The sequence below is a fragment of the Thalia democratica genome, chromosome 3 (assembly GCF_965202585.1).
Source record: "Thalia democratica chromosome 3, ktThaDemo2.hap1.1, whole genome shotgun sequence".
In the NCBI taxonomy this organism is placed as follows: Eukaryota; Metazoa; Chordata; class Thaliacea; order Salpida; family Salpidae; genus Thalia; species Thalia democratica.
This window is the reverse complement of record NC_139167.1, coordinates 98,403,910-98,429,725: the sequence shown is the minus strand read 5'-3', so window position 1 is coordinate 98,429,725 and position 25,816 is coordinate 98,403,910. Positions and strand designations below refer to the sequence as shown.

The following is a 25,816-nucleotide window of genomic DNA, read 5'->3' as shown; positions in this document are numbered from 1 at the left end:
ACAAACACATAATTAATTTATTAAATTTATAAAATAAAATTATAAAAATTTTTACAAAATAGAAACATTCAGTATACATAGTGTAAATAAAGTTTATTTAATATAAGTAAAATTTATGCACAGTTTATTTAGTTTACTGTAACAAATCTGAAAATATAAATAAACTTTTTTTTGTTGTTAAAACAACTTTTAAGGGTTTTTATTGAGTTTAAACTTTTTGACAATATATTCATAAATAAAACATACATTATTATACTCTACCTACATTAATATTTCAAACAATACTGTACAAATTTATGATATTGTTTAAAAATATAGAAATTAATTTCATTTTTATTTTTACTGTAGAAAATTAAACCTTTAATACATAAGTATAGCTTTACTATTTTAAGCAATTATGAAACTAACAACTCATATTTTTTACAAAATATCCATATAATTTTTCTTAGATTATTAAACTAGTATTTGAAATATATAATATGAAGTACATACGTAATATTATTCTCAAAGCTATTTTTTATATAAGCAACCTAATTATTCTTTAAATGTTAATTCAATTTTGTATAAAATTCTTAGTTATTCTTATAAAGGAGTAAAATTTTTACTTCTATAAAATTAAACATTTATTTTGAAATAAAATTATAAATGTTTGATTAACCTTTTGTATATAGTTTCTATACTCTAAATTATATAATTTAAAAAGTATAACATATATTATAAAGTAATAATATTGTTTACAAAGTAAAAACCACCCCATCTAAAAGCCATATTTGGAAGTTGAAATTTTCAGATGCTTAAAGTTAACTGTCTCAAACAATTATTTTCTCCTATCTAAACGTAAGTGCTTTGGAATTTATTATAAACATAAGATAAATATAGCTCACTTAAATATCTTTAGTTTAAACTTGTTTTTTTTTAATTTTAAGTTTATACAAACCTCATGATAAAAATTGGGTAGATATAGCTCAAGTATTGTCTTTAATTTTTTTTCCTGTGTATAAATAAAGCAATATTATAAAGATGAAATTAATTTCCTTACATAAACATTCTTTTAGAGGTTAATTTAGTTAAATATATACCGATAATATAAATAAGTTAAGTTTAAACAAATAACTTTTTAAGTTTTCAATTTAAATGCTTGTTTTGGTAGCTATTATTACTGTCGTAAAATTTAAGTAAGTTTAACTATTTGTTAACAAGGTTTAATTATAAAAACATGAAATAAAGGAAAGTTTATTATTATTTGGTTTAGTGATAAAAATTAAAACATGTTTATCGCAACTAAAACCATAAAATTTGACCTTTATTGATCATTAAAATATCACTTAATAAGTTGCTTAATTGGTTAAAATAATTACTTAAAACAGTAGATATTTAAAAAAAGTATATTATAAGTTTATGTACTTATCAGCAAAAACTTTGTTAGAAGCTTAAAGAGTACAAATTACAATGTTGGTTTATACCAAATTTTAAACGCTATTTTGTCTTATGAACATAGTAAATAAAAAGTTGTTTGTATAAGTTAAATAAATTAATTTCTGTTTAAATGTATTAACTTTTTAAGTTCAACTTAACGGGTAAGTTGATTAAAATAGTAAACTGTTAGTTATGTACAAAAATTATATTTTCAATTTTTGCAAAATTTATTCAATATATTTATGATTATACGTTGAATTTTTTTATTTAAGTTAGTAAGATATATTAGTTTTCTTTTCATTCACCAAAAATAAATTAAAAACATTCGCAACATTTAAAAAAAATGTTTTAACTTTTCTAATCGACACACTAACTTAATAATTCAAATTTGTTGGTTCATTTACCAGCTTAAATATTTATATTTGAGGTTATAAGATAATATGCTTATTTCAGTGTTGAGTATTTTCAAACCATTGTCGACATCTTTAAAGAAAACTAACACAAAATAAAATGTAATTTTTCTACAGAATAAAACAGATAATGTATATATGTTTTTTTAAACACTTTATAACGAACTATTTTCAGTAATTATTTTTATTTACAGAGTCAAAAAAGAAGTAGTAATCACTATGGACGATTTTTCACCATTTTTTTAATATATTATATATTTAATATGATATATTTTTATTTACAGAGTGAAAAAAGAAGTAATAATAACTATGGACGATTTTTCACCGGTTGCCTTATTAGGAAGGGGACATTTCGGAAAAGTATTACTTGCAGAGCACAAAAAGACAGGTGATATATAATAAACAGTATAAAATTTAAAACTAGGTATTTAAATAAATAGTATTAATTAAATAATTAGTAATATGTTGTTTCAAATAAAAAGTAGTTATAAATAAATATATCATTTGATTATTACAATCAAAACTGTTATATTAATCAACATGTTCCCATTTTAAATACACAAAATAAAATATACAAATAGTCCGATCGTTATTTTTTTATTTTAATTAAAAGGATTAAAATTAATATACTTAATAATATAATAAAAGTTGAGGAGCTTAATTTGTTATAATCTGTTATTATTAACAGGATGTTATTAAAAAAAATATTAGTAAATAAATGAATCAGTAATTATTCTTTAATTTATGCTTGTAATCGGTAATGTTTTTATTATAAGTATATTATTAACACAGTATATAATATATACACTTAACTAATGTGTTAATTTGTAATTTACAGGGTCTTACTACGCATTGAAGGCTTTAAAGAAAGGAGATATTAAAGGAAGGGGTGAATTAGAAAGGTAAAATGTTTATTATATAAAATATTTAGTAATTCAAGCAATTGATTTATCAAAAAAGTAATCATCTGCGTTATATAAGTTCATTGTCAATAAGTAGTATAAAAATTAAATTGTTTGTTTTAAATAAATATGAGTCATTAAAGTAGTATTTTTGCCATAGATGTTCAATAAATAAATTAAAAAAAGGAGGCATAAAAAAGCAAATAAATTTTAACTTTAAAAACTGTATATTATATATCAAAGGTTTACAAAATTCTAATTTATTTAATATAAATCTATTGTACATAAAGTCCAGATAGCGCCAATTAATCTAAAATTATTTGCAGTTTAATGGCCGAACGTAGAATATTCGAAGTAGCAACAACAAGAAAACATCCTTTCCTAGTTAATTTGCATTGCTGTTTCCAAACAGATCAACATGTAGTTTTTGTTACTGAATACGCTTCAGGTTAAGTTAATTCTAACCTATTATAACTATTTTTGTATTTTTAATTATTTAAGTGTAAAGTTAATTAATATATATATAATATAATATCGCAGGTGGTGATCTCATGTTACACATTCACACCGATGTATTTAGCGAGCAAAGAACAGTGTTAGTTTTTAATTAATTTTAATTAATATTATTTGTTTTAATTGCACATTCACACCGATGTATTTAGCGAGCAACGAACAGTGTAAGTTTTTAATTAATTTTAATTAATATTATTTGTTTTAATTGCATATTCACACCGATGTATTTAGCGAGCAAAGAACAGTGTAAGTTTTTAATTAATTTTAATTAATATTATTTGTTTTAATTGCATATTCACACCGATATATTTAGCGAACAAAGAACAGTGTAAGTTTATAATTAATTAGGCTTAAGCCTCCGTTTGTTTACAAACTTAAACTAACTGAAAATAACAATACTCTACTTATAGCTATCATGTAGTTAAATTATTTTATTGTTCGGCAAATTATAGCCCTCACAATTTTTCAAAACACAACTGTGCACACTACTATAGTTTATCAAATGTACCTACACAGTTTATAATTACTTTCAACATTAATCCCTGACTATTCTATTTAGGTACTAGGATTAAAATTGTTGCAATTTAATAAAGAATCAATTAGCTTAATACTTTTACTTACAAATTTTACTCAGGATGTGTGATATTGGGATTGATGTTAAATAAGTATTTTTTATTTACAGATTCTATTCAGGATGTGTGATATTGGGATTGCAATTTTTGCACGACAACAAAATAGTGTACAGAGATTTGAAACTTGATAATCTCTTACTTGATAAAGACGGTTACCTCAAAATTGCTGATTTCGGCCTCTGCAAAGAAGGTAAAAAGTTTTCTCCCGTTTTACTTTGTAGTAATTCTTTTTTGTATATAGTAGGATTAGTTTATCAATAGCGACTATGTTTAGTTAAGAATTTATAAAGTAGTTTGAATTTATATAAATAATTGAAGATAATTAATTGTCAAATTAAAAACATGAGTATAACTTTTATTAACAACTTCTAACACCACAACATTTTTGTTTATATAAAAAAGTTGTTAGCTTTAAACAAGCAAACTTTTAAAAAATAATTAAAAAATAGTTAGTAAAAATAAAGTTTTATCAAAGTTTCTCCTTATATTTCAAGGTATCGGCCGCAGACAAATGTAATTAATACAAAATTAAATATACTAATTAATATTACTAGGTATCGGCCACGGTGACAGAACATCGACTTTTTGTGGAACCCCTAAATTTTTAATAGAATAAAATAATTAATGCTAATTAATCTTACCAGGTATCGGCCACGGAGACAGAACATCGACATTCTGTGGGACCCCCGAGTTTTTGGCACCCGAAGTTCTTACGGACAGTTCTTACACGAGAGCTGTTGATTGGTGGGGACTCGGTGTTCTTATATTTGAAATGTTGGTTGGAGAGGTGAGATATTGATACTAAATAAAAATATTAAAACTAATAAAATATACTGGGAGTTCTTATATTTGAAATGTTGGTTGGGGAGGTGAGATATTGATACTAAATAAAAATATTAAAACTAATAAAATATACTGGGAGTTCTTATATTTGAAATGTTGGTAGGGGAGGTAAGATATTGATAGTGAATAAAAATATTAAAACTAATAAAATATACTGGGAGTTCTTATATTTGAAATGTTGGTTGGGGAGGTGAGATATTGATAGAAAATAAAAATATTAAAACTAATAAAATATACTGGGAGTTCTTATATTTGAAATGTTGGTTGGGGAGGTGAGATATTGATACTAAATAAAAATATTAAAACTAATAAAATATACTGGAAGTTCTTATATTTGAAATGTTGGTTGGGGAGGTGAGATATTGATATTAAATAAAAATATTAAAACTAATAAAATATACTGGGAGTTCTTATATTTGAAATGTTGGTTGGGGAGGTGAGATATTGATAGTGAATAAAAATATTAAAACTAATAAAATATACTGGGAGTTCTTATATTTGAAATGTTGGTTGGGGAGGTGAGATATTGATACTAAATAAAAATATTAAAACTAATAAAATATACTGGGAGTTCTTATATTTGAAATGTTGGTAGGGGAGGTAAGATATTGATAGTGAATAAAAATATTAAAACTAATAAAATATACTGGGAGTTCTTATATTTGAAATGTTGGTTGGGGAGGTAAGATATTGATACTAAATAAAAATATTTAAACTAATAAAATATACTGGGAGTTCTTATATTTGAAATGTTGGTAGGAGAGGTAAGATATTGATACTAAACAAAAATATTAAAACTAATAAAATATACTGGGAGTTCTTATATTCGAAATGTTGGTAGGAGAGGTAAGATATTGACAGTAAATAAAAATATTAAAACTAATAAAATATACTGGGAGTTCTTATATTTGAAATGTTGGTTGGGGAGGTGAAATATTGATACTAAACAAAAATATTAAAACTAATAAAATATACTGGGAGTTCTTATATTCGAAATGTTGGTAGGATAGGTAAGATATTGATTGAAAACAAAAATATTAAAATTAATAAAATACACTGGGAGTTCTTATATTCGAAATGTCGGTTGGGGAGGTAAGATATTGATATAAAATAAAAATATTTAAACTAATAAAATATACTGGGAGTTCTTATATTCGAAATGTTGGTTGGGGAGGTGAGATATTGATATAAAATAAAAATATTAAAACTAATAAAATACACTGGGAGTTCTTATATTTGAAATGTTGGTTGGGGAGGTAAGATATTGATAGAAAATAAAAATATAAAACAAATAAAATATACTGGGAGTACTTATATTTGAAATGTTGGTTGGGGAGGTGAGATATTGATAGAAAATAAAAATATTAAAACTAATAAAATATACTGGGAGTTCTTATATTTGAAATGTTGGTTGGGGAGGTGAGATATTGATACTAAATAAAAATATTAAAACTAATAAAATATACTGGGAGTTCTTATATTTGAAATGTTGGTAGGAGAGGTGAGATATTGATAGTGAATAAAAATATTAAAACTAATAAAATATACTGGGAGTTCTTATATTTGAAATGTTGGTAGGAGAGGTGAGATATTGATTGAAAACAAAAATATTAAAACTAATAAAATATACTTGGAGTTCTGATATTCGAAATGTTGGTAGGAGAGGTAAGATATTGATATAAAATAAAAATATTAAAACTAATAAAATATACTGGGAGTTCTTATATTTGAAATGTTGGTAGGAGAGGTGAGATATTGATAGAAAATAAAAATATTAAAACTAATAAAATATACTGGAAGTTCTTATATTTGAAATGTTGGTAGGAGAGGTGAGATATTGATAGAAAATAAAAATATTAAAACTAATAAAATATACTGGGAGTACTTATATTTGAAATGTTGGTAGGAGAGGTAAGATATTGATATAAAATAAAAATATTAAAACTAATAAAATACACTGGGAGTTCTTATATTCGAAATGTTGGTAGGAGAGGTAAGATATTGATACTAAATAAAAATATTAAAACTAATAAAATATACTGGGAGTTCTTATATTTGAAATGTTGGTTGGAGAGGTGAGTGCTAATCTTAAAAATATGTGCAAGTTTTAATTAATTCCGGTCTATTAATGTTTGAAGTTTTTTTTTTGGAGATTTTTGACTCAAATTTTAAAATTTAAGTTAAGTATATAGCAGGGTTTCCCAATTCCCATAAAAATCGCCTCTTATTGTGAATTTTCGCTAGAAAGGGGAAAAAATAAAATTGGTAGTTAATTAGTAAAGGGGGGGGGGGGGGGGTGGCAATTATTACTTAGTTTTCTCCTAACAAATATGAAAATTATTTTGGGAAACCCTGGTCTATAGTCATTCAAAGTTTGCATGATTTTTTCTTTTTAATTTATTAATATCTAGTATAAGTACATATTAATTATACATGTATTAATTATTTTTTTTCAGTCTCCGTTCCCAGGAGACGATGAAGACGAAGTTTTCGATTCAATTGTGAACGATGAAATCAGGTTAATAAGTATTAGTTGATATATATAAAAAATAACAATATAAGTATAGTTAGTGTAAAAAAATTATTATGAAGTATTTCATTCAATTATAAATGATGAGATCAGGTATATTCAAATGAATAATTAGTTAAAATTAATTTTTATAAAAATTTATCATTTTAATTTTTGATTTAATTGCCAATGAAGAGGTAAGGTAATTAAGATTAGATGATAATATAATAAATGAATGTATTTGATTAGAAAAATAATTATGAAGTTTTCGATTTGATTGTCAACGATGAGATTAGGTTAATAAAAACATTTAGTTTAATTAATAAACTCTATACATATTAAACGCAAGTTTATAAAACAGAAATGTTTACAAAAAAAATTGCATTAAATCATGTCAGATGTTAATAAACATTCTAAAAAGTGAAAAATAATAATTTACTAGGTATCCACGTTTCTTACCAGTTGAAAATACTGCTATTATAGGAAGATTTAAAAAACTTATTATTAATACATTTTATACATAAATAGGTATCCGAGATTCCTATCTTCTGAGAGTATTGCAATTATGAGAAGAAATATAAATATTATAGTTAACAATAATACAAACAACATATTTACTAGGTATCCGAGATTCCTGTCTTCTGACAGTATTGCAATTATGAGAAGACTGCTGAGAAGAAATCCTGAAAGAAGACTGGGAGCTTCTGAGAGAGACGCAGAAGACGTAAAGAGACAGCTTTTCTTCAAGGTGTGTTATTTATACATAAATATATAATATATACAGGGTTGCCACTTTACCTGGAGAAACCTAGAATTTAAGAAATTTTGAAAAAAAAAACTGGAAAAACCTGGAATTTTGATCAAAAAACCTGGAAAAACCTGGAATTTTTAAGAACTTTAACATCTTCAGTAGTTAAGTTTCGGTTTGACTCAAAAAATTTATCATAACTATATAATATATAGATTATTATAACTATAAGAGTATACTAGGTGAATCTTTTACTTCCGTGGTTTTGTTTATTTGTACAATGCCTTGGTTTTCAATTTAATTTTGGAAAGGGTACAACTTTTCTTTGAAGTAAGTTAAAAATTAATAAACTAACAATCGGTAAAATTGTTCTTGTATTGTTGCTAATCTGAAACAAAATGACATATTTGTAACGTGTTTGTTCATACCTACGCATGTTAAGTTTATTAAATATATTTTTTGTTAGCTTCTCAGAAATATGATGGGCTTGTTAAGAGGCAATTTTTAAATTATGTTGCTAATATCACATGGTAGAAGTATAAATATTGCTTGGTGCATCTAAAGAGAGAATCTAGTTTGCTATTATTTAAATTGGTTTGAATTTAAAATGTATACTATATATTTTGTGGTATACTAGACACATATATTACAACCACATATATGAACTTAAATTTATGTTTTATAACTTTAATGATTTGGTTTATTTCTTCCTTAAACTACTTTCAAATGCTAATTGAATGGAAAGTTATTTATATTTATAATTGGTACTACGTTGATTTTTTTAATTGTTTTTTAACCTAATCTACAAGTAATGTTATTATGGGTTGACATTGTTTTTTTTGTATAAGAATATGTTATATAAAAATATTCTTTTTAATTTTTAATTTTTAAATACTGTTAACAAATAAATCTCCATAAACTTGAATGTAGAATAAATAAATCAATACAAATGAATTTATAGACTTCTAGATGAATCAAAACATTTTTAGTATGTTTAGAAAATAATATTTAACATATTTTTTTATGTCTAAGTAAACCAAGTTTTATATTTAACTTGAGTTTAAAACCATTTTATTTTTAACCTAATTGCTTGAACTAATTAAATTGATTAATTGTTTTAACTGTTTTTGCATTTAACTCATTCTAAATTTGTTTTATATCCAATGTAAACTCTTTTATTTTGATTAAAAACAATTTAAAAATAATATGTCCGTCTGTCAGGTTAAATTATTTGTTTTCATAAAAACTTTTGGCCACATCCGATGGAAACTTTGTTTTATATTGAAAACTTATTTTGATAAGAGTAAATTTTTTATAAGAATATTTTTTCTTGGTTCAAAGGTATTGTAAATAACACTTTTTATAAAAATTTCGTACACTACATCCTGTGTTGTTTTATTTCCGAAAATAAGTTGAATTGTGATAAATAAAAGTTTATTTCTCGATCGAAAATTTTCTAAACAATTCTTCAAAATGTCGGCTTGATTGAATATTTATTTGTGTAAAGTAAAGAATAAAGTAAACTTCTTTCAGATGGTATATTATATTTTGTTTTTCTTCTTACATAAGTATTCGTAACATTATACATGTAATGTATTTTTTTGTATTGTTTTGCTCTTAGTTAAAAGTAACATCTATTTCCTTTTTGATTAAATATTTTATTTGTTTGAAAATACTTCCTTTAGATGGTAAATAGTATTTTTTGTTTTCGAATCACATAAATATTTGTAACATTGTAAGTATTATTTTTTATTACTTTGCTCTTACCAAATAATCATCTATTTCCTTTTACCGTCATGCAAAATATCCACATAAACATCGCGTAAATTATATATTAATATTATATATTTCAATATTGTTTCGTAATTATTTTTTAATTTCCACTTCCCTTGACGTTATACTAATATAGTTCTCAGTTTCCTAAAGTACGCAGTTTGTTATTTGTATTTAATTATTATTTTTTATTCTTTTTATTTAATTTTAGTTTAAGAATTATTAACTACTTTCATACTTATACGTATTTATCAGTTTTAATATTAGTTGATAAATTATGAAAAACAATTGTTTTTTTATACTTTTTTATTTTAATTCTTTATAGGGTTGCCAAAAACCTGGAATCCTGAAAAAGCCTCGAATTTTATTAAAATTAACTAAAAAATCGGAAAAACCTAGAACTTTAAAAAAAATTTCATGTTAACTAGTAAAACTTCCATTTTCCACAAAAATTTGGTCATATAGATTTTTTTAATTAGAAAATTTAAAAGAGCTTTACAGTATCTTTTAATGTTGTTAAACTATTTTAAAAAAGTTTTTTACCTTAATCGTAATTTTAAACTAAAAATAGGCCCAAAAATCTGTACTTTTAAAAATCTGGATGGAATTTTGAAACCTGGAAAAAAATTTTCAAAACCAGTGGCAAACCTGTATTATGAAAACTTACTTTTATAGGTCATAAAGTTCTTGAATTATAAAAATGATTCCAGCTTAAAAAAAAACAAAAGTCTAATAGAAATAATAGTTTTATTTAGTGTTTGTAGTAATAATAGTTTTATTTAGTGTTTGTAGTAAAGTTCAGTTTTTTATGAAATTTTATTCTCTTTTATATTTCTATCGATTATCCTAGTAACCAAGTTTTTATTTCATTTAAATAAGTCACAAATTGTGTCAGTATGAATTTGAATTATTCTGATATTTTAAATATCAAATATTATACAATACATCGTCTTATCGATCTTTTTTCAACAAAAATTGTTCTAAAACTTTAATTTATTTGTAGAGTTTGAATGTTAAGTTCATTTAACCATGAGTTTTATTTTGATTTCTATATTCACATGTTTTTTAATTTAGTTTAAAGTTTTAATTATAAAAATTTTGTGATGATACTTTGTTTTTAATAAATTTATTAAGTTTATTTTTGGTAATTTTAGCTGCATTAAGTTCAGTTTCACTTTTTTTTAATTATAACAAAATACAAATAGTATACTAAAATACTTTTAAAGCTAAATAAATTCTAAACGCTGTTATAAAAAAATTCAGTTGTTGAAAATTAAGTGAAAACTATATTTGGAGCGATTACAAAAATAAATGTTAATTGTTCAATAAACTGAAATTTAAGCGAGTTTTTGTAAAAAACCTTTTTTTTAATAAATTGTTTATTAAGTAAAAAAAAAATTGTAAAAAATAACATCGGTGAAAATAATAAAATGGCATATGTTTATCTCAAAACTATGTATAATACATTAGTGAAATATACAGTTTAGTATGAATTGTTTTTTTAAACTGCGTATTAAATAAAATAATGAAATGATACAAAAATTTCTAATGTCACGACAGGAAATTGTAACATAAAAAATACTAAAAAAAATTATTTGTTACTCGTTTGGTAATTAGTTATTTGGGATATAATAACTTTTAGTGTTTAATTTTTAAACTTTAAAAATTGAAATGCAGATTTATGAAAAACATTACATTAACTCACCTAAAACTGTCTAGAGCTTGAAATTTTATGAATTGTTTAATACCAAAGTTGGTTTATATTATAATAAAAAAGAAAATATAAAGTTTTTATCTAAAGTATTTAAAATATTTGTACTAATATCAATTAAACGAAATAAATAATTTTTCAGCGTTTGAACTGGGATTTGTTGCTGGAGAAAAAAATAAAACCTCATTTTGTTCCTACAATTGTGAGTTTTTGTTTATTATTAGAAATTATTATTCAATTTTGTTCCTACTGTTGTAAGTTTTTATTTATTATAAAATATAATTATTACAACCTCATTTTGTGCCTACTATTGTTAGTTTTTATTTGAAAAAAATTATTACTAATATAAAATTTCGTTCCAACTATTGTAAGTTTTTATTTATTATAAAAAACAACTATTATTCAATTTCGTTCCAACTGTTGTGAGTTTTTATTTGAAAAAAATAATTATTATTGTTATTAAATTTTGTTCCTTCTATTGTGAGATTAAGTTTATTATAAAAAATAATTATTATTGTTATCAATTTTGTTCCTACTATTGTGAGTTTTTATTTATTATAAAAAATATTAATTATTATTATTCAATTTTGTTCCTACTATTGTGAGTTTTTATTTATTGTGAAAAATAATTGTTTTCAAATTTTGTTCCTACTATTGTGAGTTTTTATTTATTATTAAAAATAATTATTATCAAGTTTTGTTCCTACTATTATGAGTTTTTATTTATAAAAAAAATTATTATTCAAACCTCATTTTGTGCCAACTATTGTTAGTTTTTATTTATTATTAAAAACAATTATTTAATTTTTTTCCTACTATTGTGAGTTTTTATTTGTTATAAAAAATTATTATTATTCAATTTTGTTCCAACTATTGTGAGTTTTTGTTTGTTATAAAAAATAATTATTATTCAATTTTGTTCCTACTATTGTGAGTTTTTATTTACTATTAAAAATTATTATTATTATCAAATTTTGTTTCTATTATTGTGAGTTTTAATTTATTATTAATAACAGTTATTATTATTCAAATTCGTTCCTACTATTGTGAGTTTTTGTTTATATCTAAAATTAAATAACTGTTAATGTATATTGTATTAACTATTGTAAGTTTGAATTGATTTTCTAATGATAAATTAAAAATTAAAATTTATATCCAAAAAAAGTTGTTGTTTAGTTTTCTTAGTGTTTTCTTTAAATTTCTATTAATAATAAAAACTTTTTTTTTATGATTACCGTGTCTTAACATAAAGTTAAATAAATAAAAACGTATTAAAATACAAGTTTGAATTTATTATTTAACCAAATTTACTAACCTTAGTTTTATATACAAGTAATCTCAGGTAAAATATAGCATTATAAAAAAAATTAATTTTATAAATAGTTATATGGTCATACAAAATTATTTACCCAAAACTTTCTCGATATTAATATTTTACAATTAATAACGTTTTCTCGAAACAGCGCCCCCCAACGGATGTCAGTAATTTCGACGAGATAAAAATATCAACTATTATTTAATTACTTAATTGTTATTTTTATTTAAATTAATTTTGTTTACTCACTCCTTTCAAACAGCGCTCTCCAACGGATGTTAGTAATTTCGACGAGGAATTTACCCAGGAACTCGCCGTTTTGACTCCGCCGCACGAGTATCCGCTAGTGGGCGCTCGAGACCAGCACCTCTTCAAAGACTTCGACTTCATACAAGAGTGGCACGAATGAGAGAACGATGTGAGAGAAACTCGGATTTGAGAGACTCTCTCGTTTTTGGCGGGTCTTGGAATTTCGCTCTCAAATTTGAAAGAACTTGTTTTTTCTAAATTTTGAGGCTCTTTCTGGTTTTTTGGGGTTTTCGATAAACTTGGAAACTTTTTATTTTTATTTCAAGTAATCAGTTTTCAAAATTAAAGGTTTATTTTGAGTTTAAATACGTAATTCTTATTTTCATTGGTTTAGAAGAGTTTGTTTGGGAAAGTTTTGTACCAATGTGAGTATTTAAGTTCTTGGAAGTTTTGTTCGATTTTTTGTATACATTCTTCTTTCTTTTTTTAAAAACATGAGTAATTAAAATAATAGTTACAGACCTTTTAAGATTAAAAATAAAACATTTTGTGCTTTAAAGTTTCGGTTCTTCTGTATAAAATATATTTTTATAAAAGTACATTTTTTCCATGGTACAATCAATTTTGAAAACTATCATTGTTGTTAATTAAAAATATTATTAAAAATTTCTAAATATTTTTACTTAATTCCAAGTAACTGTAGCACAAACGGTAAATTAAAACTTTTTACTGTTTATTTTGTTTTTGTTTATTTAGTTTGTTTAAACTTTTGCTCTGATTCTCAAAGTGAGCTTAGTTTTTTCTTAAAAATTTTCTAAAAAATTCCGAAAATTTTGCCTTCTAATTGAAAAATTTTTAATGGCAAAACCAAACATTTCTTGCCCTGAAATTTGTGAAGAATTTAAATAATACAACTTTTTTGAATTAGTACAAAATTGTAAACTAATGATTTTTTTTTTTATTCGAAATCGATGAAATTTTATTGGTTGGCTGATTAGTACTAAAAAGAATATTTTTTTCTTATATTTAAACGGCCATTTAAATTGGAAATTTAGTATTTTCTTTTGGTTATTTTTTTATAATGTTTGCTATAACACATTTTTCAATTCAAACAAAAAAGTGCCTTGAAAATATTCATATGCGAATTTTTAGTTGAACCTTAATTTTTTTGATGATTTGATAAAATTAAAAAGTGCCTTAAAAATTGTTAGGACCTTAAATAGATGCTTTCGTTGACTAGTAAATATAAATAAAATTGTTTGATAGAAAAAAAAACTAAGGACTTATTTCTGAAACTGGTATTTCTAAACAAAAAGTTATTTTTTTATAACTGATTTCTGCTTTCAAAAATAGAAAAATGATGTTAAAAACCTGAATATTTTTTATTTTTCTCTTACTTTTATTTTTATTAACGCTCTGTTTTTTTTTCTTACTTTTTGTTGCAAATTTATGCCTTACTTTGTTTTGAACTACTGTTGATTTTTGATTATTAAAAAATATTAAAAAACCAAAGTTTTGCTAAATTTCCTCAAAATTTCTGTCGTTTCATAAATTTATTAAACAAAACTCAAATATTACTTACAATAAAAACTTTATAATATTAATATCAAAACTTTTTCATTGTGTATTATTATTATTTGGCTGCTGCCAATTAGAAGTGGCTGATTTTTATTTTATTTTTTTTATAAATTGTTTAATAAAATTCGCACTCTACAAAATTCTTGGTATTTATTTCATAACATAAACTGTATATTTCAATCATTGTTTTGATCATATCCGTGTCTAGACTTTTTCAGTGCACATTGTTTTTGTTCAATAATAATGTAAATCTTAAAAATAAAATAAAACAGTTTTGGGTTGAAGATCTTAACTTGAACTTGAAAACTTAAAAGTAGTTAGTATAATCCTTTAAGAAAATTAAAGTGATAAGAAACATTAATGATTTAAGAACTTGTAGTCTTTTAATAACTAACATAACTTGTCGAATAACTTACTTGTTAAAAAAACATAAAAACTTTTACATTTCAGATTAAATTAGTCATTTCAAAGTAATAAATATTTAGCTTCATGATCAACTAATGTTATTTACAAAAATTACGCAACTCAAATAGTGCTACTATACTGACTAACATACAAAGTTCGCATAAAATATGATGCAAAAATTATGAGAAAATGCTCTGTAGAAATGATTGGATTTGCTCCACCGTACAAATTATCTTCGTACGCAGCTAAATTCCCACCGTCTAACTTAGGGGTGGGCAATGTTTTTAAATCAACGGGCCGGATCCTGAAAAATTAAGTCTTTTGCGGGCCGGAGCATTTCCAATTAGTGATTTACCGGATTCAGTATCTGGATCTAGCCGAAATATGACTTTTTAGATCCGAATCCGACTGGATACTAATTTTAAATCCGGTCGGATTTCAATTTTTTAAAAAGTTTTGGATCCGGCCGGATTCTAATTTTATGGATACAGTTGATAACTTTACTGAATCCTTCAAATTCACAAAACTTTCTCAAGTCTGACAACTTATAATGTAGATTGAGACGTGTCAATAGTTTAAATAATGTCTATAAATAGAACTGACATTGTAATTGAGAAATATCGTACTTGAAAAAACACTTTGCTTTTGCCAAAAAATTTCAAAGTCCAACACAAAATATTAGGGCAAAATGGTGTATTTTTTAGTACAAATTAATCTATAAAGTCATTTTTTAGCATGTTTTTAAAGTCAAAATCTTACAGTTTTGTGTTGTAAAAGTATTATAAAAATTTTTATGAAAAGTTTGTAATATTGACTCTTCGGGGCCTGCAACTTTACTCGCGGGCCGGTTATTTTCATTTGCGGGCCGGATCCCATTAAAGTTTAAAAAACGTTGGGGGTCGGTCATTTTCACTCTGCGGGCCGGATCCGGCCCGCGGGCCGTACGTTGCCCACCCCTTGTCTAACTGAATTCTCCGCCTTTTCTTACTATCAGTAAGTACATAAAGTTCAACAACCTCACACTCGTATTAGTGAAAAACGAAAAATTAATCGTGAAAGCTTCTTTTGTACTGACGTTGCATGATTACTACACAGTGGTAAGAGTCTAATATGCACTAAGGGACACTTTTGCACGAAGAGTCAATTTGCACGTGTTAATTTTTTTTTTATATTAACCTTTACTATCTGTCGTTATTTTTTTGTTTTTTTATTGAAGTCTTTTCAGCTTCAAAAATGCAAACTTAATTCAAATGTTTTGTCTGATTTTTGTCTACCCTTTTTGTTGGTAGTTTTTTATTTTTTGTTTTTTTTTATTAATAATTTTAATTAGAAATGTCTTTTTTTTTCTACCTTTGTTACCCCTTACCCTTAGTCAGTAACAATTTTCTTTTTATATAATATTTTTTTTTTATTTTACTCTCGTGCAAATTAAAAATTTACGTTCATATTTGTCTTGTTTTTTTATTTTCTATCACTGTTACCCCTTACCCTTGGTCGGTAACTTTTTTTTTTATTAAATAACTAGTCTACTTTTTACATTTTATTTATTCTACTCTCGTCCAAAACTGTCCCTTTGTGCAAAAATGTCTTCGTTCATATTTGACCCGTCACAGTGGTCATCGTCACATCTTCTTTTTATAACATCTTAAAGCTGACTTGTGCTCGAAAAACTGACTTGTGAGCGGATCGAAAGAGCTTCCGATATCACAATGCTCAAAGTGCGTAGTTTTAACTTTGGGTAATTTGTGATACGAAATTGGGTTTACAAATTCAATCCAATAATTTTCAGGTTCTTCAATGACCCTTCTTCTTGACGTGAGTTATTCATGTTTTTTTATTATGAAAATAGTATTTTTCACAGTTTTATTAGGTTGTTGTTATTATTCAACAACTAAACAATTTACTATCATACATACAATAAGAAATTATACAAACGTTTATTTTAAACTTAACTATTTTTTTTTATGAGAGTAAAAATTGAGATTACGCCGTAAAGAAATTAAATGCTTAGAATAAACCACTTCTACAAAAAACTTAGTGTAATAAATTGTATGATTGAAACAATCACTAAACTTAACACTTATTTGAAAAAATATTTGGAATGTTTTTATCTGTTGTTGTTGATTTGTCATATTCACTCATTTTTGAGACAAATGCTGAGATTAGTAAGAACATTTAAAGAATCCATAAGTACTTTAAGTAATACATTTAAAAGCTTGTTCTTGACCATCAAATACTAAAAGATCATAATTGAGTTTAAAAAGTTTTAAACTGCCTCAACTTATGAATTAATCAAATAGAAACATTGTTGTTTAGTAAACTTAAAACACAAATAATAAACAAAAACAAATTAATAAACAATAACTGTACCTTAAAAATAAGTCGTAACAAATGAATCGAAAAAAATATTTATACAGTAATTACTTTAATTTTAAATATTTTCTACTAATTTGAAGTACTTTTTGTAGATTTTTAATGTTTAAAATAATTTTAACTGTTATAATTTGTTAACGCATTAATGTATACAACACCGGTCGTAAGCATAATTATTTTCATAAATATTGTACATAATTGACTTTCATTGCTGTATAGAAGTTCAAAATAGTAGCAATGTTCACTAAATTCACATAAACATACTTACACTCTTATAACATAAATACTTAAAATCATTAGAACACTTTTTTTAGATAACTAAACTTGAATTTCTTAAACTTGAAACCTGAAACTAGTTTGTGAAGACGTTAAAAGGTATCCAAGTTGTGTGCGGCTCAATATACGAAAGGTTCTTTTAGTGCACCAGTTACTAGGACCTAATATTTTGAACGCTTTTATTTGTCGTTCAATAAACAAACTTTTAAATTTTCAAATAGTTTTAGACCCCAACCTTTAAAACAAAATAAATACTTTAAAACCAACGTAACATGTGTTTTTAAATTTATTATTATTTCAATACTTAATCTTCTAGAGACGTTAAACAAACAGTGATGAACTATTGCAGGATTTTTAGTTTTAGTCACACTTTTTATTAATAGTTTAAATAAAATAAGTTTATATGAACTTATACTCCTCTCAGTATATTTAAACAATCAATTACAATTAAAAAATTGTTACTATTTTGTATAGTTTATGCGATTTTTCACGTTACCAAAAATTATATATATAAACCTGGTAGAAGTATACAACAGTTTTATTTTTATTTACAATAGCTTTAAAACATTTAGTATAAGAAATAAAAGTGCTTAAAAAATACTATTGTTAAGTTATTTCGGTTATATAAACATATTATGAAAAATAAAGGTTCACCAAAAAAGTACATAAAACTTACTTGATGAGTACAAAAAAAGTTACTGCTTAATTTTACAGAAGTTTATAAAATAGAAACTAAACAATAATTAAATTAATTTTTTATTTTAAATATCCTTTTTCGGTGTTTGCAGCCGAACATAAATATTTGTTTCGATTACATAGTTATTTAAGATGAGGTTAATTAAATAAATAACTTGAGAATTATATAAATAAGATGTTTTTATATAAAACATATTTTTAATTTTATATGACCGCTAGAGGTACTGAATACAAACTAAATTTAAAGAACCTTGAAAAAATAAATTAGTTTTAGTCATGATATTTCTAATGAAAGTTTAAATTAAAAAAATATTAACATAATAATTCTAGTTCTCACTAAGAGTTTATCTGTTAGTCATAACTATTTTCTATATAATAAAACTTTAAAAACATGCTTAACTACTGAATAATTTTCAACCGAGGTTTAATAATTATTTTTTTTACAAAAATCAAAAAATTAAACCAAAAATGTTTGTTCATAAAATCTGAAAAAATTAAATATTAAAGTATACGTATTTAGCTACATAAACATAAGGTGAAATTTTCTTAAATATAATTATTGAAAAAAAAGTTTAAAAGTATCTAATAAAGTGTTTTTCATATTCTACCTTCTACAATCTGAATACGTTCAGCATAGTCATTGCATACTAAAAAACGTATAACAATATATATATATATATATATATATCTTAAACTATTAAGATATAGCACCATATGTATATTATATAACATGTAGTTCAAAAAAGTTTGTACAAAATTTTAATTAGTTTTTTTCAAGTAATTTTTCAAAAAAAAATTTATAGTTTAATCAATTTATTAAATAAATAGGTATTTTGCAATTTAAATATTGTTAAAATGTAATTTCAAGTTATGTACCTAATACTGTTTCAAAATGATTTAATTTGTTTAAGACTTAATTACAACTGAACTATTTTAAGTATAGTTTTTTGTTATTTTATTTTAAATTAAAAGAAACTCTTCGAATACAAAATTTAATATACCTATCATTTATTCTCAATATGTTATGGTATAAAAGTTTACTAATTTAAACAAAAACTGCTTTTAAATAAGATCTAAAAACTATAAGTTTCCATATATAGCTTGCCTTTATAAATATAAAATCTTTGCAAAATATCTATGATGTCTGTAAAAAACAAGTCAAACCATTCCTATGTACCAAAAGTTTTGTATGAAAATAGGTATTGTAACCAAGCAGGTTCCAGTATTTTGGTTTGTGGGGGACAAGACAGAAGTGGTAAAGCTAAGAATCAAGTTCTAGAGGTCAAGTTTCCTGGCTTTGAAACTATTGAGTTTCCTTCAATGGTGAAACGTCATTCTTTACTCGGAGCAACTACTATCAACTCTGGAATATTTGCTATTGTTGAAGATGATACTGCCTATACGGGTTTAGGTGATTCTTGTTTTTCTATTGAAATATATTCTGGAAAAACTAAAACTTGGAAGCATCAGTATATAAACTTTGAGGAAAGATTCGATTTTCAAATTTGTTCGTTTATGAGTAAATTGTATATAGTCGGGGAATGGACTAGATGCTTTAAAGTCGGGCATATTAAGCTTAGATCGTGTTGCACCTATAAGTAGTGAAGTATGGAACGAAGTAGCAGAATTAAACGTAGCAAGAAGCAATATTTCTTGTACAGTTTTTGAAGGTAAAGTTGTTTTTATTGGATGATATAATCACAATGGTAGTAAATTGAAATCAGTAGAAGCTTATGATTATTATGAAAACAAATGGACTTACTTACCTGATATGATTGAAACAAGAAGTAACCATGCATCAGTTAGCATGGGTAACAAGCTGTTTGTTATTGCTGGAGAAAGCACTACAAGCTGTGAAGTTTTTGACAGTTATTCAAGAAAGTTTTCTCAAATAAAGTGTGGCATAATAGTACCTTATTATTATAATTGGTATTTTAGCGCTGTTTGTATTGGTAACTTTATTGTGGTATTTCAAAGTTTTTCCAGTGGTTCTGCTCAAACAATTGTTTATTTGTTTGACGTTTGCGAAAACAAATGGTCAACAATCGATTGTGATGTCACTAAAAACTTGTTTTGCTCACGTTTTGTAAGGTACTACACTTGAAAATAATTATGAATAACTAAATGAATAAAAGAAATAAATAATTTCAGTCAACATATAATAACTTAGGTTAAGTTTTTATCAAAACTTGTTTCTTTTTACTTTAAGTTACGATTCTAAAGATTTTTTTGTTTTTATGATTTAATTGATCAATAAACTTGTTTATTTGATAAAATAGGTTGTTGCTTTGTAGTAGATATTACTGTTAATAAAGTTAAAAAAAGAATATCGAGGGGAAAAACTATAAAATAACATTTTTCACACTTCTATTATAACCGGCAGGTGTCGTCTTGTTACTTTCGGTTTCTAAAACTACTGATAAAAGGCTCAAACTTCTATCAGCAGCCAACCGTTTGGCTGTCGACTGTTACCCATCTGCCATCCATTTTTAAATAGGAGATTTGAATTAGTTTTCATATTACAGAAACCAGCGTGTGAGTATAGTTAACGTTTCAAACTAATTTAGGTAAATTCTTAACTTTCCACTAGCGATTAATTGAACCATTAATTAACCATACTTTGCCAGCTGTTGAAAATTCCAGAATGTTGCTACTAAAATGGTTACTAATTAGTTTTAAAGTTAAAACATACTGTATATAGTAAGTTTACAAAATTATTTTAGAAAATTTATAATTTTTTATTTAGACTTTTTACTACTACTAATTTATATATAATTAAATTTTTAAGCTCAACTACAAAATGGACGTAAAACCATAGTAAAATTATTAAACAATTATTAATGTTCGCGTTTTCTAATAATATAGTTTTAATGCTTTGTATGTTTAGCTTTAATAACATTAAATTTAAATAAAGTTTTATAAATAGCTTTACATCGTAGTAGGAGTAAACTAAAATTTAAAAGTAACCTTAAAATTTTTACATCTTTGTATAGTTTTTATGACCTTTCATGTTCTAAAAAATAAAAGGTTTACCAATACGAATACAAAAACCTAGTAGATAAATAAATTAAAACATTGTTTTACTTTTAACTTTAAAATAGCTTCTAATACATATTAAAAAAAAGAATAAACTACTTTTAAAACATATATTTTGTTTTTTGTTATGTTTTCATATTAAGAAAATAATATTACATGGACAATACTAAATGAGTATCTAAGTTTTCAAATATAATTTAAGCTATTATTGGAACTAATTTAAATTCTTAATCTAATTTTTTTTTTCTCGGTGTTTACAACCGAGTATAAATATTTGTTTCGATTTCCTTGTTTTGCAAGATGAGGTTAGTTAAATAAATAACTAGAGAACTAAATAAATAAGATTTAAAAAAAAAACACTATTTTTGTTTTATTTAACCGCTAGAGGCGTTAAATACAAACTTTGATGAACTTTTGCAAGGATTCCAATATTAGTCTAGTTTTTTATTAAAAGTGTGAATTTAAATTGTCAAAATAAATTTATAAGAATTTTGGTTATAATTCTTTATATATAAATATAAAATAAACTGCCATTAATAATTTATATGATTCTTCTATATTTTGTTAATGCTGTTTTTTTACCAAATTTATAACATGATAAACCCTAATAATTTCAAGCAGTTTAATAAATACTTTTAAGTTAGAAATTATTTTAGTATGCAAAAGACCTCTCCATTTAGTTTATAATTATCTAACTTTTTATGTTATTATATAATGATTATTAAAGCTAAAAAATAATCTCGGTTCAAAAAAGTTTTTTCAAACCAAGTTATTAATGACTAAAACTAAATCTAAAAGACAAAATATACTATTTTTTCTTAATATTAAAAAAATCACTATCGACCAAATTGTTTTGTATTAGTTTAATCTTAATACAATTGTAAAAATATTTTTGCATGCCTATCAAGTTGTTAACTTTAATTTGGCTGAAAACATGAAAAAATATTGAAATATGATTAAACCAATGATATAATTAGAAGTACAATCATGACTTAAATTAATTGCTCTCTGTCTCTGTTATTAGTTTACATTTAATTGTATTTTCCTGACTTATTTATAAAAACATAATTATGACTAAAACTAAACTCTCACCTTCGTGCAAAAATGTCTTGAGGCATATTTGACCCGTTCCATGTTAAGACATATAGTTTATAAAAATACATGTCTATCAAAAAAACTTACGTTAAGTGATTTTTTGAAATATTATCCTATCATTTCCTAAATATATTAAGTTATAAAACTAACATTTACAGTTAAGGCTATTTAAAACAAGTTAAATCAAAACAACTGTAGTTGATCAGAATGTTAAGATAAGTTTTTGAACATTTACCAATATTACATTGGTTTTAAAATTGATGTTTTTCGAACTGTGATTTCCTACAAGGTTATTGTACTAAAATGAGTTTTGTTTATATACCTTTAGTAAATGATTGTGTTTGTGAATTAGTTTTAGTGACGTAACTAAGTTTATTGTTAGTAAATTTAATTTAGAAACAATAAAGTTACAAGTTTCTTTTAACTTAGCAATGTTAGAAATTAACAATTTTGTTTTAAAATTGTCGTTCTTGTAAATCTTATTAATTAGTACTATTCGAACTCAATTAATTTATTTAAAGTTACCTAGTGTTTTATTTACACTAAAAATAATGATGACCAAAACTAAAACTTTTACTTGACTTCGAGTTTGACTACAAAGTACTAAGCTCTAACGGTAAAATGAAATTTAAACACTTATTGTTAAAGGCAATAAAATCTATATTAATATAAAAAACAATTTTTTAAATTAATCGAGAAACAAAATGTAAACTAGACTAAGTTTATAACAAACAGTTTTCTGAAAGTAAACCATCAAGCATAAATAAATGCACAGTGTTAAGTACTTTACAAAAATGTAGCGTCAAAGTTGTAGGTTTAATAACAAATATAAAAAAGTTTATTAAAACCCAAAGTAAGCTTTAAACTTTTAAATTGTTAACGTAAGTAGTCTTTAAGTGCATAAATACAAGATCTCAATTTTGTAATTAAAAAAGAACTTAAAATATTGTACTAAATAATAATATAAAAAGGAATAATTTACAACTATTTTTTTATTTATACACAAAATAATGTGAAATAAAACTTTATTGAGAGTATTAGAGCTCTTTCAAACAAATAAAACATCTCTACCGAGCAAATTAAATTGTTTAAATTTTAGTATAAAGAAAATAAAACAATTATAATCTTTTTTTAACACATTTAGTATGGAAACTTATCAAAAGATTCTGTGCAACATTGTAAAAACAAAAAAAAAGTACTTTTTATTCTAGTACATCTTTAATAAGTAAATTACAGCTTGTCCTGAAAAAGACGTTAAAAGGTATCCAAGTAGCGTGCGACTGGATAATCGAAATTTTTTTTTGTTCACCAGGTTTTAGGACCAAATCTTTTGAGTTTTTTTTTCGTTTAATAAACATGAATTAAACGTATTCTTATAATAAATTATTTAAACTTGTATAGTAAAAAATATTCATCTAAACTTGACTAGAAAATAATTTATGTTCATAAACTTATGTTTAAAATGCATAATTTGCAAAACTTAACTTTAAAAAGGTTAATTTATATTTTATTTATTTTAACAAAAACAAAAAAAGATTTGTATTGATCATCAAAACTTATTCAATAGTAAAAAAATAAAATAGTTTACTTCTACCTAGATGAAAAGTTGTAATTAGTTAACTTAATTAGTTTTAGCTCGCTTTAAACAGTTATTATTTGCTTGTTAAATCATTTTAGTTCATATAATGCATCTAACGAAAAATTACATTACTATAATTTTTAACTAATACAGTTTATCTGTTATATTACGATAACAAAATATTGTTTAATTTCAAACAGGTTTTTTAATTTAGAGTCATTATTCTTTTCGCTTGTAAACACCGAAAAAATATAAATCAAACCTTCAAAACAACTGTAAATAATTCATTATAATTAAAATCACATTTATTATTTTTAGTTTAACGCATTTTTTTTCTAATTAGCTTCACACTTTTTTTAAACTATAGCATTGAATAAAGCTCTGAACTTAAGTTAAATAAAAAGATCTGGTATACAATTATGGTTACAGCTATCTAACTAATTTTTTGTTCAAATAGTAACTTTTATCACTAAAATTCTTATTTACAGAATTAATAGCGACTGAAAGTATGTTGAAACAATTGAAGTTCATTAAAATTTACAATACATATATAAAATGAAACATTCAGTCTAAGTTGAATCCATAAAAACCTTGTAACTATTTAAAATTAGTTGTAAACACAGAAAAAAATTGTTTTTTTATTGATTTTTATATTTTATTAGTTTTCCAAACACCTGAAACTACCTGATTTGGCTAAACATCCGGTTTCAAAGAATTGGATCATAACATTTGTTTTTAAGATCTCCGGACCTTAATTGTAAAGACGGTTCTATGTTGTTTTGACTAGACGTGAAATAAAATAAAAGTTTCAGATCTGACAAAGATCTTTGATAGGTTTTAATTTTCCGTAATATTTTTGTTTTGGTTAACATCGTTATTTTCGGTTTAAAAAGTGAGCTAGATAAATGAACCAAATTGAAAATTTATAGATTTTTTATCTACAAAGTTTTTACGAAGCTCCGATAATTCTAAAAAGTATTAGTTTTTTTTCTTAAATAGTTAAATATTAAGATGTAAAAACACTTCAATATTAAACTGTTTTGTTATATTTTTATTGTGTTTAAAAATTACTTCAATTATTTACAGGTTAAGATTAATTATCAGTTTTTTTTAATAAGCTATTTACTTAACAATGATCTCCCGCATAAATATAAGTGTATATATTATAAGATTTTAATAAAAACTACGAAACTTTCAAAAACAGTTAACTGATAACAAACATTTTACATAATATGAAAACATCAACATATAATTTTTATTTAAGTGATTTAAATTGAATTAAGAATTAATGCTACATGACGATCATTGTTTTTTATTTTTAAACTTTTTAATAGCACTCAGCTTAAAACTATTAATCGGTGTGTAGCTTAATAACCGAAACGTCTTTCTATATACCAGGTCCTTTGACCAAAATAGTTGGTTGTTGATATATTCATTTTAATTTTTATAATTTTTGTTTTGTCTTTATTTTAGTCTTAGTCTTTCCTCTACAACGATAAACGGTTTTTTGAATGTCAAGCAAGCAAGTTGTTAGCCTTTGGAATTCTTTCTGATCTTTGAAACTACCTAAGAAAAATAAACTATCTATTTATATAAAAAGATCCATTGTTTTTACCTGAAAACCTGCTTGGCAGTGAAACTTAGTTGTACCAAATAAATATTAGTACTGTTAATATTACGGTTTACCGTTTTTCTTTGATCACTACGAATATTTGTCCAGTTAGAGACTTTCACAGTCTGATTTCTGAACACTGAAA

At 24.0% G+C, this 25,816-nt stretch overlaps 1 protein-coding gene across 6 annotated transcripts in view; it reads left to right on the top strand.

Annotated features, from left to right (window-relative positions):
• The window catches only part of LOC145831548 (serine/threonine-protein kinase N2-like), a 55,046-nt gene extending 41,178 nt beyond the window's left edge, over positions 1-13,868 (top strand). For all 6 annotated transcript variants that reach the window (XM_082938838.1, XM_082938835.1, XM_082938837.1 and 3 more), the window contains 10 exons: positions 2,111-2,214; positions 2,665-2,728; positions 3,055-3,176; positions 3,269-3,323; positions 3,924-4,063; positions 4,518-4,660; positions 7,173-7,234; positions 7,847-7,973; positions 11,600-11,659; positions 13,035-13,868. In XM_082938838.1, the coding sequence (XP_082794964.1) occupies positions 2,111-2,214; positions 2,665-2,728; positions 3,055-3,176; positions 3,269-3,323; positions 3,924-4,063; positions 4,518-4,660; positions 7,173-7,234; positions 7,847-7,973; positions 11,600-11,659; positions 13,035-13,181 (1,024 nt within the window). In that variant the 3' untranslated portion in view covers positions 13,182-13,868. The remainder of the gene's footprint in view (positions 1-2,110; positions 2,215-2,664; positions 2,729-3,054; positions 3,177-3,268; positions 3,324-3,923; positions 4,064-4,517; positions 4,661-7,172; positions 7,235-7,846; positions 7,974-11,599; positions 11,660-13,034) is intronic.
• The last annotated feature ends 11,948 nt before the right edge of the window (positions 13,869-25,816 follow it).